This window comes from Colletotrichum tamarilloi (genome assembly GCF_030869305.1).
Source record: "Colletotrichum tamarilloi strain Tom-12 chromosome Unknown Scaffold_44.1, whole genome shotgun sequence".
Taxonomy (NCBI): domain Eukaryota; kingdom Fungi; phylum Ascomycota; class Sordariomycetes; order Glomerellales; family Glomerellaceae; genus Colletotrichum; species Colletotrichum tamarilloi.
In genome coordinates, this window is record NW_026849427.1 from 153,718 (window position 1) to 171,588 (window position 17,871).

The window sequence follows — 17,871 nt, forward strand, 5'->3', positions numbered from 1 at the left end:
CTCAGGTACACTGGCATGTTCGCACCATGGACAGGTGTCTAGGCCAATTCCCGTCGCTCAATCAATACCTCCAGGCCATCTTGTACAACAAAGAACGTAGCACTTGCTCTCAACGGCCGGCCAGGATGCGCCAACTCGAACTTGAAGTCTCTGAAGAGACGCGGCACGACCTTGTTGATTTCTAACAGAGCTAGGTTCCGGCCGATACAAACATGGCTTCCACCACCGAACTGGACATCATCGTTAGCTTCAATAGCGCCAGAATAGCTTGGTCTACTCACTTGGAACATGTATCGCTTCATCTTCTTTGCTTCTTCAACATCTACCAGCCACCGCTCAGGGCGATAATCATCCGCATCTTCGCCGAAAGTGCGCTTATCGCGGTGCAAGACCCAGCCGTTGACAGCCACCTGCGTCCCACCGGGGAAGAATCGGCCGTCGAGTTCGGCTCCTTCTGGTGGAACCACGCGGCTGATGTTGAGTCCTACTGCTGGCCGCACGCGCATAGCCTCTTTCAGGCATGCTTGAAAGTACGGCAGCTCTTGGGCTTCTTTCCATGAGATGTTGCCAGTTGGAGGCATCGACCCGGATTTGACGGCATCTTCGATTTCAGCAACCATTCTTGTGTGAATGTGTGGCGCCGAAAGGATGTGCCAGAAGAGTGATTGCATGGTCGAAGCTGTCGAGTCTGATCCAGCGAAGCTATTATAAGTTCGTCAGTCCAAGGCATCGGCTACTCTCATGCGTTGATCAAACTTACATCGCGCCGTGGGCAACAGCAAAGACGTCACCTTCGGTAAATTTCTCAGTGTCCTTCAAGTGTCCCTTGATCAAACTCGCTAGGAGATCTTGCCTCCCGTCATCATTCCTCAGCTTGCCCTCGCTCTCCTTATCAAAAGGCCGTCTTCTCTCCATCTCACTCAAGGCAATCCGAGTGATGGGCGCATTCTTCGTATTCAACGTTGGGAATAGCTTCCACAAAGGGTTCCGCCGCAAAAGCAAGTCAACCCACGGAACCTGACCGACAATCCCATTGTACGCCTGTGAGCGGTCAATAGTGGCGATGGCATCCTCCACGTCTTTGCCCTCCGCCAGGAAACCGAAGCTTCGGGAGAAAGCCACCTCTCCAAGCACGTCAAATGCAAAGTAGTGCAACCACGCCCCGAGATCAACATACTTGTCAGCCTTGTACTCCATAGGCCGCGACGTGAACCCGGCGAGTTTAGTAACCAGCAGGTCGACGGTATCATCAATGAAGGGGCTTAGCTGCTGCATCGCCGCCATGCTATACGGAACGTTGGCGACCTTCTTCTTCCTCGCGTGGGCGTCCTCGTTGACCTCAGTGAAGATGTCAGGATTCTCCGGTGGTGGAAAGACGCCGTAGAACGCCGTCTTGTAGAACCGCTTGCCGGCGCTCAGAACGTGTCGCGCTGCCTCGGGCGAGGCGATGGAGACCTCGTTCGGCGCAATACGCACGACCGGGCCATATTTCCTGTGCAGAGCTATGTGGTCGAGGTGTGTACGTCGCGATGCGGTAGATAGGACTTTCCATAAACGGGTCGTTGAGGCGATGAACGGCCCGGGATATCGACGGAGCGGAGACAGGTAGCGGGTGCGGAAGACGTTGAATAACACAGCGAGAGGGAGCAGGATCGGCCAGTACTTTCGGAAGAAGAGCCCGGCAACTTCGGTGTAAGTGTGACTGGTGTCATTCGGGTCTAACGCGTCTATTGGGGAGCCCATGGTTGGCTGGGGCTTTGACTGACAAAGCTAGAATAGGCACGATCGAGATACCTAGGCGTTATCAACCTCTACGAATTTACCGCGAATTCGAGCAGCAAGATCACGACTCGGGCCTCTGATGAACAACTCACGCCAAGGTTGGACGTCACGGATGGCACGACATAAATATCTTATCTTCGTACTCCATGTACGGTATTTGCGCCAGGCAAACCGCAAACCCGGTCAACCATCTCGTACATAAATCCGTCTTACAAGCCCGTTCCGAAACCCAAAGACCTGACATCACCAAACTTTAGAAGGACTGCTGGAAAATCACCATTCTCTCGCAACTCGAAATTACGTCGGCGACACAACTGGCGTCCGAGGAAAGCTTAAACGGCCAATGAAAGAACTGCCGACGCGAATTGGTCATTGCGAGCACGGGGAGCCTGGAGGTGGTGATGCGGGGAGGGCGGGCGATGCGGAGGTGGCTTTCGTCACCGGGTCATCCTGGGGAAGTTTAGCCAGAGATAGACTACGGAATTACGGAATTAGACGTCCACGCTGCCGGATGTGCAACTTTTGCGAGAACGATTCCAAGGAGAGAGGGCGTGATGCTGTCAGCCTGTGGTACTATAGGAATCTATTGCAGACCGGAGAGGATGTTATTTCTGGAATCAGTCGGCAGCACCGGTAGACTTTGATATCACGTCGGCCTCGAGGTTGACAGCGTGGCTAGAATGGTAGTCATTCTGGAACTGATGTTGCCAGCAATCTTTCCACCAACGAACGCAAAGGGGCAAGATAGTATGCCTGGAAGCTGCCAGGAGTGACCATTCGAACTTCAGATGGAACCTCCAGAGTTCCGCTGAACTAACTGGTGCCTATCGAGAGATCAGAGAACCGCCCGAAAGACACCAACATCAAAAGTATCAAAGACGGGCCGAACCCAAGACACCGGGTTGTGGGTTTACTTCTGCAAGGGGAAAAAAAATAGACGATTTTTTCCTTTATTACCGTGACCGTTGGAACGCAGTCGAGTTCCCCAGATCGGCGGACACGCGGTGACGGAGCCTCAAGTTCGATCTAATCTCAACTACCGAGTCCGCCCTGCGCCCGCATTGCGGAGCATATGGGTCCCACCCTTCATCACGGGGAGAGGTTTTGACAGATCGAAAACTTCTCGGCAACGGATCATGGCCAGGACCCCTCCTGTCTTACGTTGTCTCCTGCGTAGACGCTCGGATTCCTCTCTTTGATCGATAATCAGGGGGGCAAAGATCGAGAAGAGGACACTGCGAATCGGGATTGGGTACTTGGCAGCGGGATCGTAGACAGAGACGAGACAGCCGCGGACGAAGAAGAACCAAAAAAGATCCACAACCGGGAACTGCGGGAAGGTAGACGCGGAGGGATACCGGGCTCCCACTGCATCACCGGCCGGGTGATAGCCCGAGCTTCACTTTCGCGGGGTGATTCGGGATGGGGAACGGGCGTACGACGTTATGGACGGGACTTATGGAGGTCACGGCATTTTCTGCTTGAGGCATGGGTTTCCACAAGGAGGTTGGGTTGATCGTTGTGAGCACTCGCCAAAGCCTGAACTTCCCGAGTCAGGCTTCCCCATTGGAAGCACAGGTCGTGTTCTTTTCCCTGCCGAGGAAACAGAGAGAGAATACGACGTTTGCCTTTGCTTTACGGATAACGTGGGAGAGGATACGACGGGCGACCTGTCGTCCGGCGCCAGCATGGTGTCTAGGCGTTCGACCAACCACCTACCCACGGGCTACGGAAACACGATCATCGATCCCTCTTCTCTTGGGGGAAAGCATGGCCCTTTGTGAGCTTCTTGACTCGCTAGTGTTGGAAATCTTGTGACACCAACGGCTGTGATTTGCCAGCTCGTTTTTTGAAGAGGTACGAACGAAACGTCTCTGAGTCGACTCGAGTCAACTGAGGTTTGACAGAGAACAAAAAAAGAGGTGTCCCCTCATGCCAAGTCTGGGAGCCGTGGTCACGTTGTGGTTACGGGCCAGATTAGTCCAGCGACGACTCGGATTAGTCCATACTGAACAAGTTGTACGGAAATAATTATCACCGCATCTCAATGATCTGAATCTCATGGCCAGGTCGAGAGCATTATCACAGCCCAGCCCCCTTGGGATATTGCGATGCGAATTATCCAGACTGCTACGCTATGTCGTCAGGGCTGTCCAGCGGTAGCATCTCTGATTCGCCCGGGTAGCTTGGATATCCATGAGGCTAGGACTGCAATCTGTCTTCGCTTATGATCACGAACCGTCCGCGGCCTCTTCCGAGGTTTAGATAATTGACCACGTTGAGGGAAGCCGTTAACATTACTGTCATTTATCAATGGTCGGGGGGCGCCCCGAGGGCCGAGTGACAATGGAGTCTGAAGAACGACGAGATAGGTATTCGTGGAGGGGCAGGGGAAGAAAAGAAGGCAGGGTCCCCCGCTCCAAGACGACAGCGGGCGTCCGAGCTGTCCGACACAGCCAAGAGCATGATATCCAAAGAAGCAGGAGGGGAGATGATCCGCGGCCAGACCCGGGGTCTGGCTGAACCTTGATTTTTCTGTGTGTAAAAAGTGTGGACTTTGAGTCTGTGAGCTACCAGCTTTGACGGACGAGAAATGCGGCCCCGCCAGCGAGGCGGCTTGAGTTTCGAGGGCTTGCCAAGGGCCCCGGGATGCTCCCAGAAACGTTCCGCCAGCGGCAGGGAGTTGCTAGAGCCAAGTTTGACTGAGCTCACCATAGTTAGAACATCCAGGGAGGGAAAGGTCAGAGGGCGTGGAGGGGTATGGCTTCTCATCCGGTTCGGTCTCTTTGAAAAGCCCCCCCCTGCAGGGACGGTTTCCAACAGAGAGCCCTAAAATCTGGGGTTGGGTTGGAGGAGGAGTGGTGGTTCAGCTCGTAGGGCAGGCCACGGTACCGATTCGTAGAGCCTCTCTGTGGCTTGTTGATAATCAGAGAAAAAGGAAGCAGAGAGGTGTCGTTATGATACGATCATGTGGAAAGGATGGGGCTGGACCTTCTCGCCATGGTAATATCTCTGCCCTAAACCTTGACGATGACCTTGAGTCTGCCCAGCGATTCGACTCTCTTCGGATGGGACTATGAAGGATGAACTACGCGACACTCGGGTTCCGCCCGAAAGTTTACATTGCATGTCTGATGCGCAAGAAGAAGTTCCAGTAGCTTCTTTTGTATAGCATAGGCACATGTTTCCTAATCTGTTTCTCTGCGAGTCAACAACCACGTTACAGCCCGAGCCCGTGAAACCCTGAGGCGTGAACATCTTTCCAAATCAAACTTGGGACGTTCTAGGGGCAAAAAATGGGACATTTGGCAATCTCGATGGCTGATGGCTGAGGGCGCGCGCCAAGCCTCAAATGCCCACTCGTGATGGCGATACCTCGCCTCATTGACGCAGTAGTCCTAGAGTGAGAAGGGCGTGGAGCGGCGATAGAGATGCCGTTGTCTGCCTGCCAAGAAGAAAGATTTGGCGACGGTGCGACGCATCCCTTCCTGAATGCTCGCAGCAATGCCTATGTCTAAGGTTGCCAAGCCGCAAGGCAAGGGGGCAACTCGGGGATACTGTCATTAGCAAAGGCTGAAGAGGAAAGGCGCGGCTGGCGCATGAGCCAAGCCAAGTCCAGAAAGCGGCATTCCGTTCCGATGCCATCTAATCGAAGCCCATGGTTGCCAAGGCTTAGGCCCCAATTGAGGTCGATTGTGAAGGGTTCTGAAGTTTCTGTCACCGTTTGTGAGGCTCCTTTGGCTTGATCACCGCGCGCGAACGTTGGACGGGGAGAGGGGAGGGGAGGGGAGGGAATTGCGTGGAGTCATCTTGCGTTTCGCCCAAACTTGATGCTTGGCTTAAGCTGGGAAGAACCAAGGACCTTGCCGTGCAAGCCGGTAAGTGCTACCACGAAGCTTTCGACTGACTGCTTGTCGCATTTTTCCCTAGCCCGGAGGCGCCTAGCGTCCTGGGGAGGGATTGTAAAGTGTGTTTAACAGATGCGGGCTAACGGGGTGGAAAGGCTAATAATATGGTTGATTTGACTGACTATTGAGACTGTAGGGTGTGTTATCAGACTCGGTTGCAGACAATACGCAGTCCGTTTGGTTGTCTATGTGCTTACGTGCTTGGCTTTGGAGACCTGTTCCTGTGAGATTATGTCGAGAATGAACAATCTCGTTCACTCCGGTGTTGTTGATCTAGACCTTGATGTCTTGGGTTTCTCGTCCCTCGAGTCTATTGTGCACGTTCTTTTGGGGGCTAAATCAGCATCTGCCGGGATAGGGGCTAATTATTCCTGGCCATCATTGCCTCCCATTGAGGCACATGGGAAAGGTGCAGTGCAGATCGAGACGGAGAGAGGAGATTGAGGCCATAGTGTCGGGAGCGGTATCTGGCCCCTCCCACGTGGGACAATCAAGGGAAGCAAATTGCCTCCGGTGGAGTTATCCAGGATGACGACTCAGCTGTCAGCTTAGAAAGCGTGATCTCTCCAACTGTCCTGGCATGTGGCCATTTTAGCGGCATGTCATTGTTATGGACGAGGGCTCGACATCCATGTGCCCATCTTATTGCTTTAATAGATTCTCTCAGACCAGAACGCAACACCAGACATCTTTGAGGCGTCTTGGAAGGTCATTAGATCATTGGGTAATGGTTAGCAATACCTCGCTTGTAGTCCTTGCAGGCCTGCAGTGGTTTGCATGTCCTTGAACCCTGGACTCTGGAGATGGGGATGGAGGGGGGATAAACCCGCTGCATAATCATCCTTGTATCCCACGGAATCACTGCGGACCTGCGGACTTGCAGGCCCCCTTCTCAACACTCTGCTTGCTGCGACGAACCAGGACAAGCTTGGCGGCTAAAATAGGCTTGGGTCTGATTGATGAACGTGACGGGTGGGCGAGAGATGGGTATTTCTAGCCACCTGATACGGCAGACATTATCAATGCTAAGCCGTAGATGTCGAGACATAGGCTCTGCAGATCAGGAAATATTGACGACTTGCAGGATGGTACCAGGTATATCCGTTCACCACAGAAGCTCAAGCAGCGTGCAGATTGCAGCGCCCCATGCCTGCAGAAACCTTTCCCCGGTGCCCGCAAGTCTACAATACCTAGAGGCTAGTTCCCAGGAATAGAACATCTGTTGTTGAACGACACTTCGTCTCTGAGACACCAACCTCGTGCTGGTTCCTGATTTGCGTGCCAACATAGGACGCTCCAAGTCTCGACCAGTCTAGTCGTCAGGGACACCGAAACAAGTGGCACAGAAACAAAAAGAAGTCGGAACAGTCCATATCTCGCTCTGTGCTCATGGGCTGATTCCCACGGTGCCACCCCGCGCCATCTCTCAGCTCCTCCCAGCTCTGCCCCAGTTCTGTCACTTTGAACCGGGACGCGGGCCCCCGGGAGCTAGCCCCAAGACGCCAAAGCCAGGGTCTCGATCAACCCGGCTACTATCTTGTTTGCGCAAATGCTCAGAAGCAGGCCAGGTCGAGGGCTGGGAGTACCGGTACGAAGTAAGTGTACTTGTGAGTTGTGCGAATACCCATCGAGCGTTGTTTCCAACTTCACTAGGCTCGCAACATTCACTGCACGTTCATCCTCAGCCTGTCTGCCAGGGCAGATGACACACTTTGGTTCTGGTTTGAGCACAAGCGCACGAATCGTGCCAGAGTCTGAGGGGCACATCAGAGTGCGCAAGAGACGGTAGAAATAAGTTAGACAGCAAGGCGGTTCGTGCTCTCCATGCACATGGAGAAGATGAAATGACATCAAGCCCCCTCGGTGCCAGCATGAGCCGGGAGCTCCCCTGCCACCCAGCAGCAATGACACTGATGTCCAAGACTATCTACCTATTGCTTTCTCTCGTAGCTATAGCACCATCAAGTGGCATCGCCTAGGGTGTTGATGGACAGCATAAAGCCTAAGAGCGAGTATTCGTACGGGCCAGCAGTAGGCGGGCTGGGAGAAACAACCCGCGAGCCCATCTGATCTTCAACAGGCTGCCCTGAATTTCGGGGGCATCACAGCGTTCTCCTCCACTCCTTGGATTCATCATTGTGGGCCCCCCAGTCCCGGTCTTGGTCCCCAGAACATCCTCTGATCCTCCACTCTCTGCGGATATTCATACTACCTACGTAGTAGTCTCTACGGGACTACTACTAGTAGTAAGCCTATGGATACAGGTACTCCATACAGTTACCCAGGCCTGATGACTACCATTTTGCGGTGGCCCTCTCTGGAGTCTGGCATGCGTGTCTCTCCTCGCTTCTGCCCTTGCTTTAACACAAAGTCCGTGCGAGTGCAAGGGAAAAAGTCAAAACGGGCCACTCTTTTTCTGCTTCCCAAGGGCCAACGGGCGTGCCCATATTGTGACTGCACCGCCTCGACGTTTCAGGGGGGGAGCAGTGTTGCAAGCAAGGCCGCTGGTTGAAGCCAAGCGATGGAAGTGTAGCGTTCAGAGAGACTCACTGAAGGGCCAGCATACAACTATGTCGATACGAAAAAGTGTGTACGGAGTAGTCTTTACGTACGTGGATATCATAGAACGTCGGAAGTACCGTACAGGCTGTACTGACTATTCTCACAGGAAGACATGTGCGAGGCCAAGCCTTCCATGCTTGTGCTTTGCTCGGGCTGACGAGCAAGACAGGCTTCGTTTCCCTTTCTTCTCATCTTCTATTCACACTCACCGAGTCACCACTCACCACTCACCACTCAGCAGTCTCCTTTGCTCTCTCTGCTGGATCTTTCGTACTCTACTTCTGATGCGCACGGACTGGCGCATGTATTGCCAGCTAGCATCCGTAGACGCTAGTTCTGTATACCCGCATGCGGTCGCCAGCCCGCCAGACATCGATCCTAGATGGTGGCAGCTGAGTGAGAGAGAGGGTGAGAGGGAAGAGGGAGAGAGAGGAGCCTGAGAAGATGGTGGAGGGGAATTCTGTTAGTGCTGGTACATCAGCACACCCCATTCTGCCTTTCAATATGCCAACAGAAATGAGCATTGAAGAGACTGGAGGCATGTATCCGTACATGGCTGGCTCCGGTTACTGATGAAGGTCGTAGTCGGGGACCCCTAAATTTGTTCCGCCTTTCATCATCAAATCATTACCTTCTGTCACCTTCATCATCCTTCTCTGCGCCAAACGAGCGAGCAAAGCGGCGTTCCAAGCCATAGAAGCCAAGCAAACAGAATACCCTCCAGCACAGCCGTTGCCTCGCGGCGGCTTTGCCTAATCCAAAATCACCATCCCACGTCTCCCATTGCCTTCCCCATCCCATCCTGACCAATCCCTACCTTGTCTTTTTGCTTGCCCACACACCCCAAGCTGGCTGCTTGTTCCGTTCCCCTAGACTCCTAGTAGCCTTGACCCTCTCTGGGTCTACCTGCTCGTCCTCTCTCTTCCCCGTTCTCCTTCGTCCAACCCCTGGTTCCCCCCCCCCCCCCTCCGTCAGGTTACACTTCTCAAAAGGGGGGGTTGCAGGATACATTGTCTGTAGTACTTGACCACCACCCAAGCCCACCAAACAAGACCAAACCAAACGCCTCGAGTCTCCGTCGTCCCGATACCGAATATCAATCCCTCATGATCACCATGGATCAGACCGCTCCCTCAGCCTGACTGCTCGCTCGATCAAATCCATGCGCGCCATGCCCGAAGCTTAATCTCACATCCCAGGCCCCCTACCAGTAGACTGTAGTCTTGTCTTGTCTTCCTCCTTCTGCCCAACAACCATAACATAACATCACTTCTACATCCCATTTCCTCCTTAACTCCTTCGGCAATTACTGATCTTCGCCCGTCCGCTGCAACGCCGGTTCCCCAACGTACTCTTCAACGCACTCTCGACTTGCCAGTTACATTCAACGAACCCGGACTGCACACACACATACCTTCTCTGCCCGCACCACCAAAAGCTCACAGCATCAACCCGAGGACGACGGCTATTCAACCTTGGCAATACAGAAATCGAGGAGGATTCACACCTTGAAGAGAGACAGAATCCCGAGAACGCAACGCTTACACGTATTAATCATCAACGACCCGCCACAGGCCTTTATCGACCCAGATTTCTTGCGTGTCCTGGCCGTGTCACTCTTGTTCTCTCCCCACAGAACTTTGTCTGTTGGAGCACATCGAATGGACTACCCCACCTGAATCTTGATTCACAATGGTGAGTGCAGCACAGCAACTTCTCGTCATCGCCTATCTCCGTCGAGGCATTCCACTTTCATCGGGTGTTGAGTGTTGATGTACTATCATGAACGTCATCGGCGTTCATGATATATCATCGTCGCCTTCAGCCACCTCGATCACTCGACCATGTGTTCCCTTCCTTGACCACCAAACACCGGGGTGCCTCGGCGCCTCTGCCCCTCCGTCGTCACCATGCTGACCCTTTCCGTCTCCAGCCCGTCGCAAAGGCGTGCGCGCCGTGCTACTATCAGAAGTCAAAATGCACCTTCTCGGAAGGTAACCCGCAATGCGATCGCTGCATGATGAACGGCCGGGACTGCGTCTTTGTACGCCCCGTGCCGAGGTCAGCAGTCAAGGGGAGGTCAAAGGTCGCAGTTAGGAGCAAGATCATGGGCGCCGGTGTGCCATGCCCGAACCCGATTCCTCGAAAGGCCAACGTGATCGTCCCGACGACAGCGCCGCCGACGACGACAACAACGACGACTGTCGCCCGCGTTAGCTCCCCGCCGTGTTCCGTATCACGAAAGCCGAGTATAGCGACGGCCTCGAGCGTCGGCAGCCCTCCCGACGATGCTTCGTCCGACTCGTCAACCGAGTCGGCATCGAGTCCTCCTTCCAAGATCCTTGAGTCACTAAGTCCATACGGTAGCACGCTGGGCCGGTTAGATACCGTCGAACGCAATTCCTTATCGCGATTACTGCACAAGTCCAACTTTATGCAGTACTTCATCAGCCCAACATTCGTCGACAGCATGCAGCTGGACATGACAGTCCATCTATTTTCCATGTTCGACCAGGGCAAGGACGCCTACATCGCCATGTATAGCGCATTCGCGTCATCAATGGGATTGGAGACGGGCGAATACGACCCGGAAGCGAATCTACACCGCGGCGCAATGGCCGTCGAACACCTTCGATCCTGTCCACTGCCTACACTCAAGCGCGACGAACTGCTACCGTGGGCAGGGTTGGGATTGGGAATCGTGTATTTCTCCAACATGGCCCTCGGCACCAGTGCGGCGCCTGTACGACGATACGTGCTGAGCCACATTCGCCATCTTCTGGGAACCTCACAAATATCCAGCTCACGGACACACTACATCCTCGTATACATGACGGCTGTCGACATCAACGAATGCCTGATGCAGCGCGAACTTCCAGTGTGTGGAATCGCACCTCCCGAAGCGGGCCATGTCGATGCGTATGTTGGCGTGTGTATGCCATTGCTGCAACACATGTACGACTTGTGCCGCATCAGCTATCATCTCTACCACGAAGTCGACGTCGAAGAACAGACGCAAGCATTGGACGAAGTGGAGCAAGAAATCGAAGCATGGCAGCCGGTCATCCCTCCAGACTTTACAAACCGCTTTACCACGAGCGAAGTCATCCACATGCTGGCCCAAAGCCGCATCTACAAGACGGCAGCAATGCTGTACATCCACCGATTGAGGTACAAGTTTGGCGAAAAGGATGACATGGCATCTGCAATGGCAAAGAGCATCATCTCAGACCTGCAGATGACGTTGACAGTCTCGCAAGACAAGCAACGCTGTGTCAGCTTTCCGTACACTCTTGCAGCCATCGAAGCAAAGGACGCGGCTGAGCGGGAGACTGCCATGGATGCCATCAAGTCGCTCATCGATAGCGGCAACAGCAAGTACCGTAGCAGCATGGAAACATTCCTGAAAGCCGTGTGGGATATTCGGGACAACCAACCAGGAGCATCTTGGCTCGACTTCATGCAAACTCTGCCGCCGATCTCGGTGGGCGTATAGCGGAGCGGTCCCCTTTTAAGGTTTTCTTTCTTCTCTTGATCTGGACTTGCTTCAAGACTTATGGATTTATTCTACTTTTGCTTTGGGGCGAGGCGGTGAGATATCATTCTGTTTTATGTACACGGCTGATGGGAAATACTCCTCCTGGTACGATTGCCGTGAGGCAACTCCACGGAGGATTTGAGTTTTCTTTGTCTTTTTTTTCTCGTTCGTTGGCTTAACGTGGAGGCACCTCGTCAAGGAGTCGAGGCCTGCACTACACTCTTGTGGTTTTTCTTCTCCTTTTCTCTATGGCACGGCGGTGACTGCGGGATGCAGAGGAGCATGACGGGACTTTTGCAGCAATGCTCAAAAAAGGGAACGGGTTTTTAGAAGCCTCGGTAGGAATCCGAAGGTTACGAAAGGTGTCTGCCCACCATGGGAGGGGCCCCCAAAGAGACATCATGATCTACCTATGGGTTTGTGATACCATTCTCTCGTTTCATTACCAATACAGACTTCACAATCTCCATATACCCCCCGTTCATTCTCTGATCGCCTGGCCTCTTCAGTGCAACTGACATGTCTGATCGTTTCCTGCCCAACCTCAACCTGATGATCGAATCGCGACACTTCTAAAAGAAGCTCCCGCAAGTCTATGTCGCGCCTAATGGCGGTACCTGACGTTTCATGCCAGCACACGTCCTGGGCGTGCGCTCAGACTTTGCATGAATTAGGCCCTTGTGTAGCCGAGAACCTTGTTCGCTCCTCGCTAAATCTAAACGGGGATCAACTATCACGCGCCCTCAAAGTTAAATACAGTACGTCCGTCTGTACTGCAAAAGAGTGATAGTGTACTCCGTCCCGCAACGAATGGCACCATATGCCACATGCTAGACGAAGAGTCGTTGTTTGCGTTTCAGTTCGTACGATTTCTGATTTTGTCACTTTTTCCTAAAGTGCCATCCGGTCCACGGGTTACACGGTGGGTAAGTTCACCCTGAAGACCCCATACCCCACGGAGTACCTAGGTTGCGTGTGAGGGCAGTCAAGTTCCCTCGAGGCTGGTCGATGAGGATGAACTCCAACGCTCGAAAAGCATCTTTGTGTAGAATAAGTCTGCGGGGCATAGCCAGTAGCCCCCCTTTGCGCCATCGCGGGAGCTTACCATCGCCTCGGTAGTGATCCGTCCGGAAGAGTCAAGGGTCAGGGAAATTATGTTGAAGGCTATCATCGAAACTTGCTGTGTAGACAAGACTGAGGTTTGGTACTGAGCATGCATTTCTACGACGTTGGTCCCAATTGAAGCTTCGGAGGATGCGCGTCCGTACCTAACTCAGTTAACCCGATGCCCTGATGATACGGATAATGGACGTTGAGCGGCGCGGAACCCCACGAACTAACACGAAAAGGTTCTGGCTGGGTCGATCCATTTAGTTATTACTCACCGTGTCAGTGATAGTCGGAGATTTGATAACGAGTAAGTTCTGCATGGTACCGTGTCAATGGTCTTCAATGTTCATGGATCTTTTTTTGGATGTTCCCAGCATGTTGAACCTTATTGATATTGATCAAGGGCCTTTTGACACGCCAACTCTTTCCTCTTCGGCAGCCCGTACCGAGGCAAGTTGCCTCTTAAGGCGACTTTGTAACCATTGTCAATATGGCTATTCAACTGGCATCAATGATAGATTGAAGCACAGGGGCTGCAGCCGCGAACATAGTATGCAGCAAGGTTCTCGCTGCATACTTCACGGGCTTGCCCGGTGACATATTCCCACAAGAGGGGCAAACCCCCGAGTCGCATATGACATTGAGACATTGAAGCATCTAATCAAGAAAGCCTCTATACCGGTCTCAAAGACGACGGATCAGACAATCCCTCTAGATTAACAAAGATCAGAGAACCCAGAAATATCAGACACGTGGTGGCTGGAAAAATAAAGGGACGCCCTACATAGTACGCGTTCGGGGACCTCGGCGAAGCTTAAAGGACTTGTTCAAAGCTTGATACTAGGACGCATGCGGACGGAGTCTACTCCGTCATCAAGCCTTCTGCGGGCGCGCTGACGACGGGAAGAACTGAAAGCGGTCAAGCCATGTCCCATGGCTCATGGTCCATGGGTACAGTCAGCCTCCCTAGGCAAACAAGCAGGTGCTGCGGTCTGCCACCGGATTTTGCGCGCTTCATCTCGCACTTTGTCTGGGCGGCGCTCGCACTTTACATCTCGAGTCAGGAGGAGCGGGGCCTGTGGGATAGTTCGCTCGGCCTCGGATCTCTCGTAAGCGCCGAGACCGAGGGATCCTGACCATCGACCTAGAGTCCATCACCCACCTCGACGGAAGGAAGAGCTGTTTGTTGTTCAGCCCCCAGCAAGTTTGCCGCGAGTCGAATCATATTTGTGCAAGCCAAGACAAAATAGCAACGGGCTGTCGAATTCGATCTTGTGTTGCGTCGTATCGCATCGGGATCTGGTGTCACCCGGATTCTCCATACCGGCCCCATGGGACCGGATCCAACATCTGCCTCCGGAGCTGTCCGGACCTCGCCCACACAAGCACCCGACACGCCGCAGCCGGGCCAATCCCAGCCCCCGACGGCCGCCGGGGATGAGAGCGGAAGCAATGACAGCAGCAGCGCGACCCGCCTCGGCATCGGGAGCAGCAGCGGCGGCCGCAAAATCGAGCGGTCCTGTCAGCTGTGCCACCGCCGCAAGATTCGCTGCGACAAGAAGCAACCTTGCGCTTCGTGTGCCCGTGGCGGCTTCCAATGTCACTATCCACAAGCGGGCCAGCCGATACGCCGTGTCCGAAAGACCACCATCGCCGACGTTGCAAGCCGGATTTCGGACCTAGAGAAGACGCTTGTGGCCGGAGCGGCGAGCCAGCAACAGCAGCAGCTTCCGCCTCTTCGGGCTTCACCATCGGCCTCCACGCCCGGGACAGCCTTTGGTTTGGGTTTGAGACCAAATCACTCTAATCCGTCAGCATCCAGGCCAACCACAACGCCAGCTTCGGGTTCGCAGGAGAAGAGTGTCAACGATGAGATTCTTTTACGGAAGGGATCGTCGAGTCAATACTTTGACGATGTTCTGATTTCTCGAGTCATTGAGGAGGTAAGTGATTCTTCCATTCACTCGAGGCATGGGACAGTCGGCTGACAAGTCATCAAAAGGAACATGACATTCAATCAGTTCTCACTACACCACAGAGTAGTGAGTCGGCAGCTACGGCGGAGCTGTCGCCATTTAATCCTATGGGCATTCTCTCAGCACCAGATCTCAAACTAGATCTTGCTGAGCTCCTTCCTTCAAAGTACGGCGCCATAGAACTATGGAGGAACTATGTCGACAATATCGAGATTTGCAACAAGATACTCCACCGGCCGACAGCAGAAGTTCTCGTCTACACGGCCATCGACGACCCTCGCAACGCGAGTTCAGAAGCACTAGCGGTCATGTTTGCCATTTTCTTTGTCTCAACTGTTGTTCTGGAGCCCAATTCGGTCCAGATTTTCACGGGCGAAGACAAGGTGACGAGCCTTCATCGATTCAAGACAGGCCTCGAGCAAGCTTTTGCCAAGGCCGACTTTCTTGAACATCCTTCGGTGAAACTGCTCGAAGCCTTGTCTGTATACTTGGTATGTATACCCACACTATACAACATCCTTTCTTGTGCTTATACTAGGCGCAGGCGGCTCTCAGGATACACAACCCCGGTCGAGGCTTGTGGACGTTGAACGGACTGGCCATCCGAGCAGCCCAATCGATCGGTCTACACCGAGACGGGACTAAGCTCGGCCTCTCACCCTTTGAGTCCGAGATTCGTAGACGCATTTGGTGGCATCTCGTGGCGCGGGATGGTCGAGCAGCAGAGGACTATGGCTTTTCAAACGTTTCAAGCTTCAACCTACAAATAGGCGTCAGCTTCCCGTCAAATCTGGACGACGGAGACCTGTATCCCGAGATGAAGGAGCTCCCGCACTCTCGCACCGGCTGGACGACGTTGACGCTGGCACTAATCAACATCCAAGTGACTCGCACATGGCACCGTCTAGCGGCCATGGCCTCGTCGTGGGCCGAAAACCCAACACCGGAATCCGTCCGCGTCCAGGTCGTCCAAGAACTTCACGAGTACGCGGAAGGGTTCCTTCGACACTGCAATCCCGTCATCCCTCAACAACGCCAGACCCTTCTTGTTGCACGGTTCATCATTCGCAAAGTCGACATGGTCACGCGCCAGCAGTGGCTCAACCTCCAGCACCCAGAGGCGCGCGACTCGTTTGCGACGGAGGAGAATCTTCTCCAGGCGCTCGGTATTCTCGAGGATGGCATGAGCCTGGCGTCGGACGAGCTGCTGCGGCAGTATCGGTGGTCTATGCGGGCGTATCCCCAGTACCATATGCTTCTCTACGTCCTGTGGCACTTGTGCGTGAGACCGGAGGGGCCGAGTGTCGATAGGGCGTGGAAGGCTGTGGACGATAGCTTTATGCTTTTGAAGAGCGTGAACGCCGGTTTCGGGCCCGCGGCGAAGATGACGGTTCTAGAAACATTGAGAGCCAAGGCAACGGCGATACGACAGGGTCTTGACCAGCAGAACGGCGGTGGCGCCGTCGTTGTCGGCGGAGCGACTGCCAACGGTAGCGCCGAGAAAGAATCCTACCCGACGCCTGGTGGCACTGACGATAGATCGGAAGCGGAGGGCATGGTTGATAGTGGACTGGATAGCATGGCGGCCGCCGACGGAATGGATTGGGCCAGCATGATGCAGGATTTCCCCGACTGGACCACGCTGATGAATGAGTTCCAGGTAGACGGTTTGGATTTCCCAAACTATTTGAACTGATTTTGTGAGTGTGCGGAGTTTTGGACAGGCAGATACCAACCCCAATCAACCATTGACATTTCATCTACAGTCTCTTTGGCATTGCCCTGCTCTTGAGCTCTGCATAACTCATGGACGCAGTGATGTTGCGGACGTCCCTAGTCTCGATATCGACCACCGCTTCGCAACCCTGCATGCATATTCCTCGACTCCAGCCCCCTCGGCCGTCAGTTGAGGGCGTCTGCTCTTCTTCTGCGCGCGAGCCTCAAACCCTGCCCTGCTTCTCTGCGCGAGGACTTCGAGCCCGGCTCGCGGGCTGGCGCGTCGAGCTTCAGAGGCTGCTAGACTGAGGAATATTTTCAACAAGCGTCGATGGTTTAGTGGTAAAATTCTCCGTTGCCATCCAGCAGCGTCGGGGAGCCGGGGGTTCGATTCCCCCTCGACGCATTCCTTTTGCTGACAACAACCTTTCGTTACCTCGATGGCGACTCCTCGCTTTTGGAGGTCATTTAGCTTGACTGCGATCCGTCCCTTTGCTTTGTATTTAATTGAACGAACTCAACTTTTAGCGAAGAAAAATCTGTGTAATTGATGCTATGAAATTCTATCTGTAGGCTCACACCTTACACGCACGTCCACGGAGCCTTTTGCGTTGGTCCAACTGCTAGCACTGCCAAGAATGGAGTTTTTACATTATCCAGTCGCCCTGCAGGGTACTTTTGTGCTGTTCGGCTGCCGATTGTACCATTCTGTTCTCGTGTTTGCCATGCTTGACGTCCATTTATTTGTATCAACGTCACACCACACCTAACACATTTTGACAAACCGGGTCTTATCGAACTCACGAGTCTCCAAACTGTCTTTCGATTGCACTGTGTCAATGAATGTGACACAATGGGGTCAGTGACTGAAGAACATATCTATCGTCATGGAGTAGACCAAACTAATGCCAAGGTGCGGCAGCTATACCCACTGCTACGACGTCAAAGACTGGAACAGCCCACAATGGCGCAAAGTGTGGCCCCGGTTTATCGAAGATGCGCTGTTAATCATGGAAGCGTCTGATGTTCTCCTTGTTGGACCTTTGCCCCATCGAGCCTCTGAGGCTATTTCGGCACCTGTCGCTACTGTCAAAAGGGGCATCATCTTCAATGGGTTAGGCGACGCAGGCCATGAGCCATTTTACTTCTGTGAGGATGCGGACAATTCGGTGGCGACGGACCGGAAACCATACGACTTGACGATTTCTTGCATCTTACTTCGAGCCTTCTCCCTTTGCCCTAAAAATATCAAGATCCAGTAAGTTCACGTCATTCAACA

The 17,871-nt window shown here is 53.6% G+C and overlaps 7 protein-coding genes across 7 annotated transcripts; 4 read left to right on the plus strand and 3 right to left on the minus strand.

Moving 5' to 3' along the window:
* Window positions 1-38: 38 nt before the first annotated feature.
* On the minus strand, window positions 39-1,743 carry CTAM01_10105 (benzoate 4-monooxygenase cytochrome P450; the record flags this gene model as incomplete). The annotated part of the gene is made up of 3 exons (XM_060526121.1): window positions 39-230; window positions 282-702; window positions 761-1,743. 3 exons carry the CDS (start codon window positions 1,741-1,743, stop codon window positions 39-41), a joined length of 1,596 nt encoding a protein of 531 aa, XP_060379256.1.
* Window positions 1,744-4,092: 2,349 nt separating this feature from the next.
* Window positions 4,093-4,554, minus strand: CTAM01_10106 (uncharacterized protein; the record flags this gene model as incomplete). The annotated part of the gene is made up of 1 exon (XM_060526122.1): window positions 4,093-4,554. One exon carries the CDS (start codon window positions 4,552-4,554, stop codon window positions 4,093-4,095), a length of 462 nt encoding a protein of 153 aa, XP_060379257.1.
* Window positions 4,555-5,608: 1,054 nt separating this feature from the next.
* On the plus strand, window positions 5,609-6,134 carry CTAM01_10107 (uncharacterized protein; the record flags this gene model as incomplete). The annotated part of the gene is made up of 2 exons (XM_060526123.1): window positions 5,609-5,660; window positions 5,827-6,134. Coding segments are annotated over 2 exons (360 nt in total), but the record flags the coding sequence as incomplete, so codon positions are not given.
* A 2,338-nt stretch (window positions 6,135-8,472) lies between these two features.
* On the minus strand, window positions 8,473-8,625 carry CTAM01_10108 (uncharacterized protein; the record flags this gene model as incomplete). The annotated part of the gene is made up of 1 exon (XM_060526124.1): window positions 8,473-8,625. One exon carries the CDS (start codon window positions 8,623-8,625, stop codon window positions 8,473-8,475), a length of 153 nt encoding a protein of 50 aa, XP_060379259.1.
* Window positions 8,626-9,944: 1,319 nt separating this feature from the next.
* On the plus strand, window positions 9,945-11,748 carry CTAM01_10109 (uncharacterized protein; the record flags this gene model as incomplete). Its single annotated transcript, XM_060526125.1, has 2 exons — window positions 9,945-9,947; window positions 10,186-11,748. The coding sequence occupies 2 exons, from the start codon at window positions 9,945-9,947 to the stop codon at window positions 11,746-11,748; spliced, it is 1,566 nt and encodes a 521-aa protein (XP_060379260.1).
* A 2,483-nt stretch (window positions 11,749-14,231) lies between these two features.
* CTAM01_10110 (fungal specific transcription factor) lies at window positions 14,232-16,572 on the plus strand (the record flags this gene model as incomplete). The annotated part of the gene is made up of 3 exons (XM_060526126.1): window positions 14,232-14,843; window positions 14,903-15,367; window positions 15,421-16,572. The coding sequence occupies 3 exons, from the start codon at window positions 14,232-14,234 to the stop codon at window positions 16,570-16,572; spliced, it is 2,229 nt and encodes a 742-aa protein (XP_060379261.1).
* Window positions 16,573-17,445: 873 nt separating this feature from the next.
* Window positions 17,446-17,854, plus strand: CTAM01_10111 (uncharacterized protein; the record flags this gene model as incomplete). Its single annotated transcript, XM_060526127.1, has 2 exons — window positions 17,446-17,450; window positions 17,515-17,854. The coding sequence occupies 2 exons, from the start codon at window positions 17,446-17,448 to the stop codon at window positions 17,852-17,854; spliced, it is 345 nt and encodes a 114-aa protein (XP_060379262.1).
* Window positions 17,855-17,871: the final 17 nt, after the last annotated feature.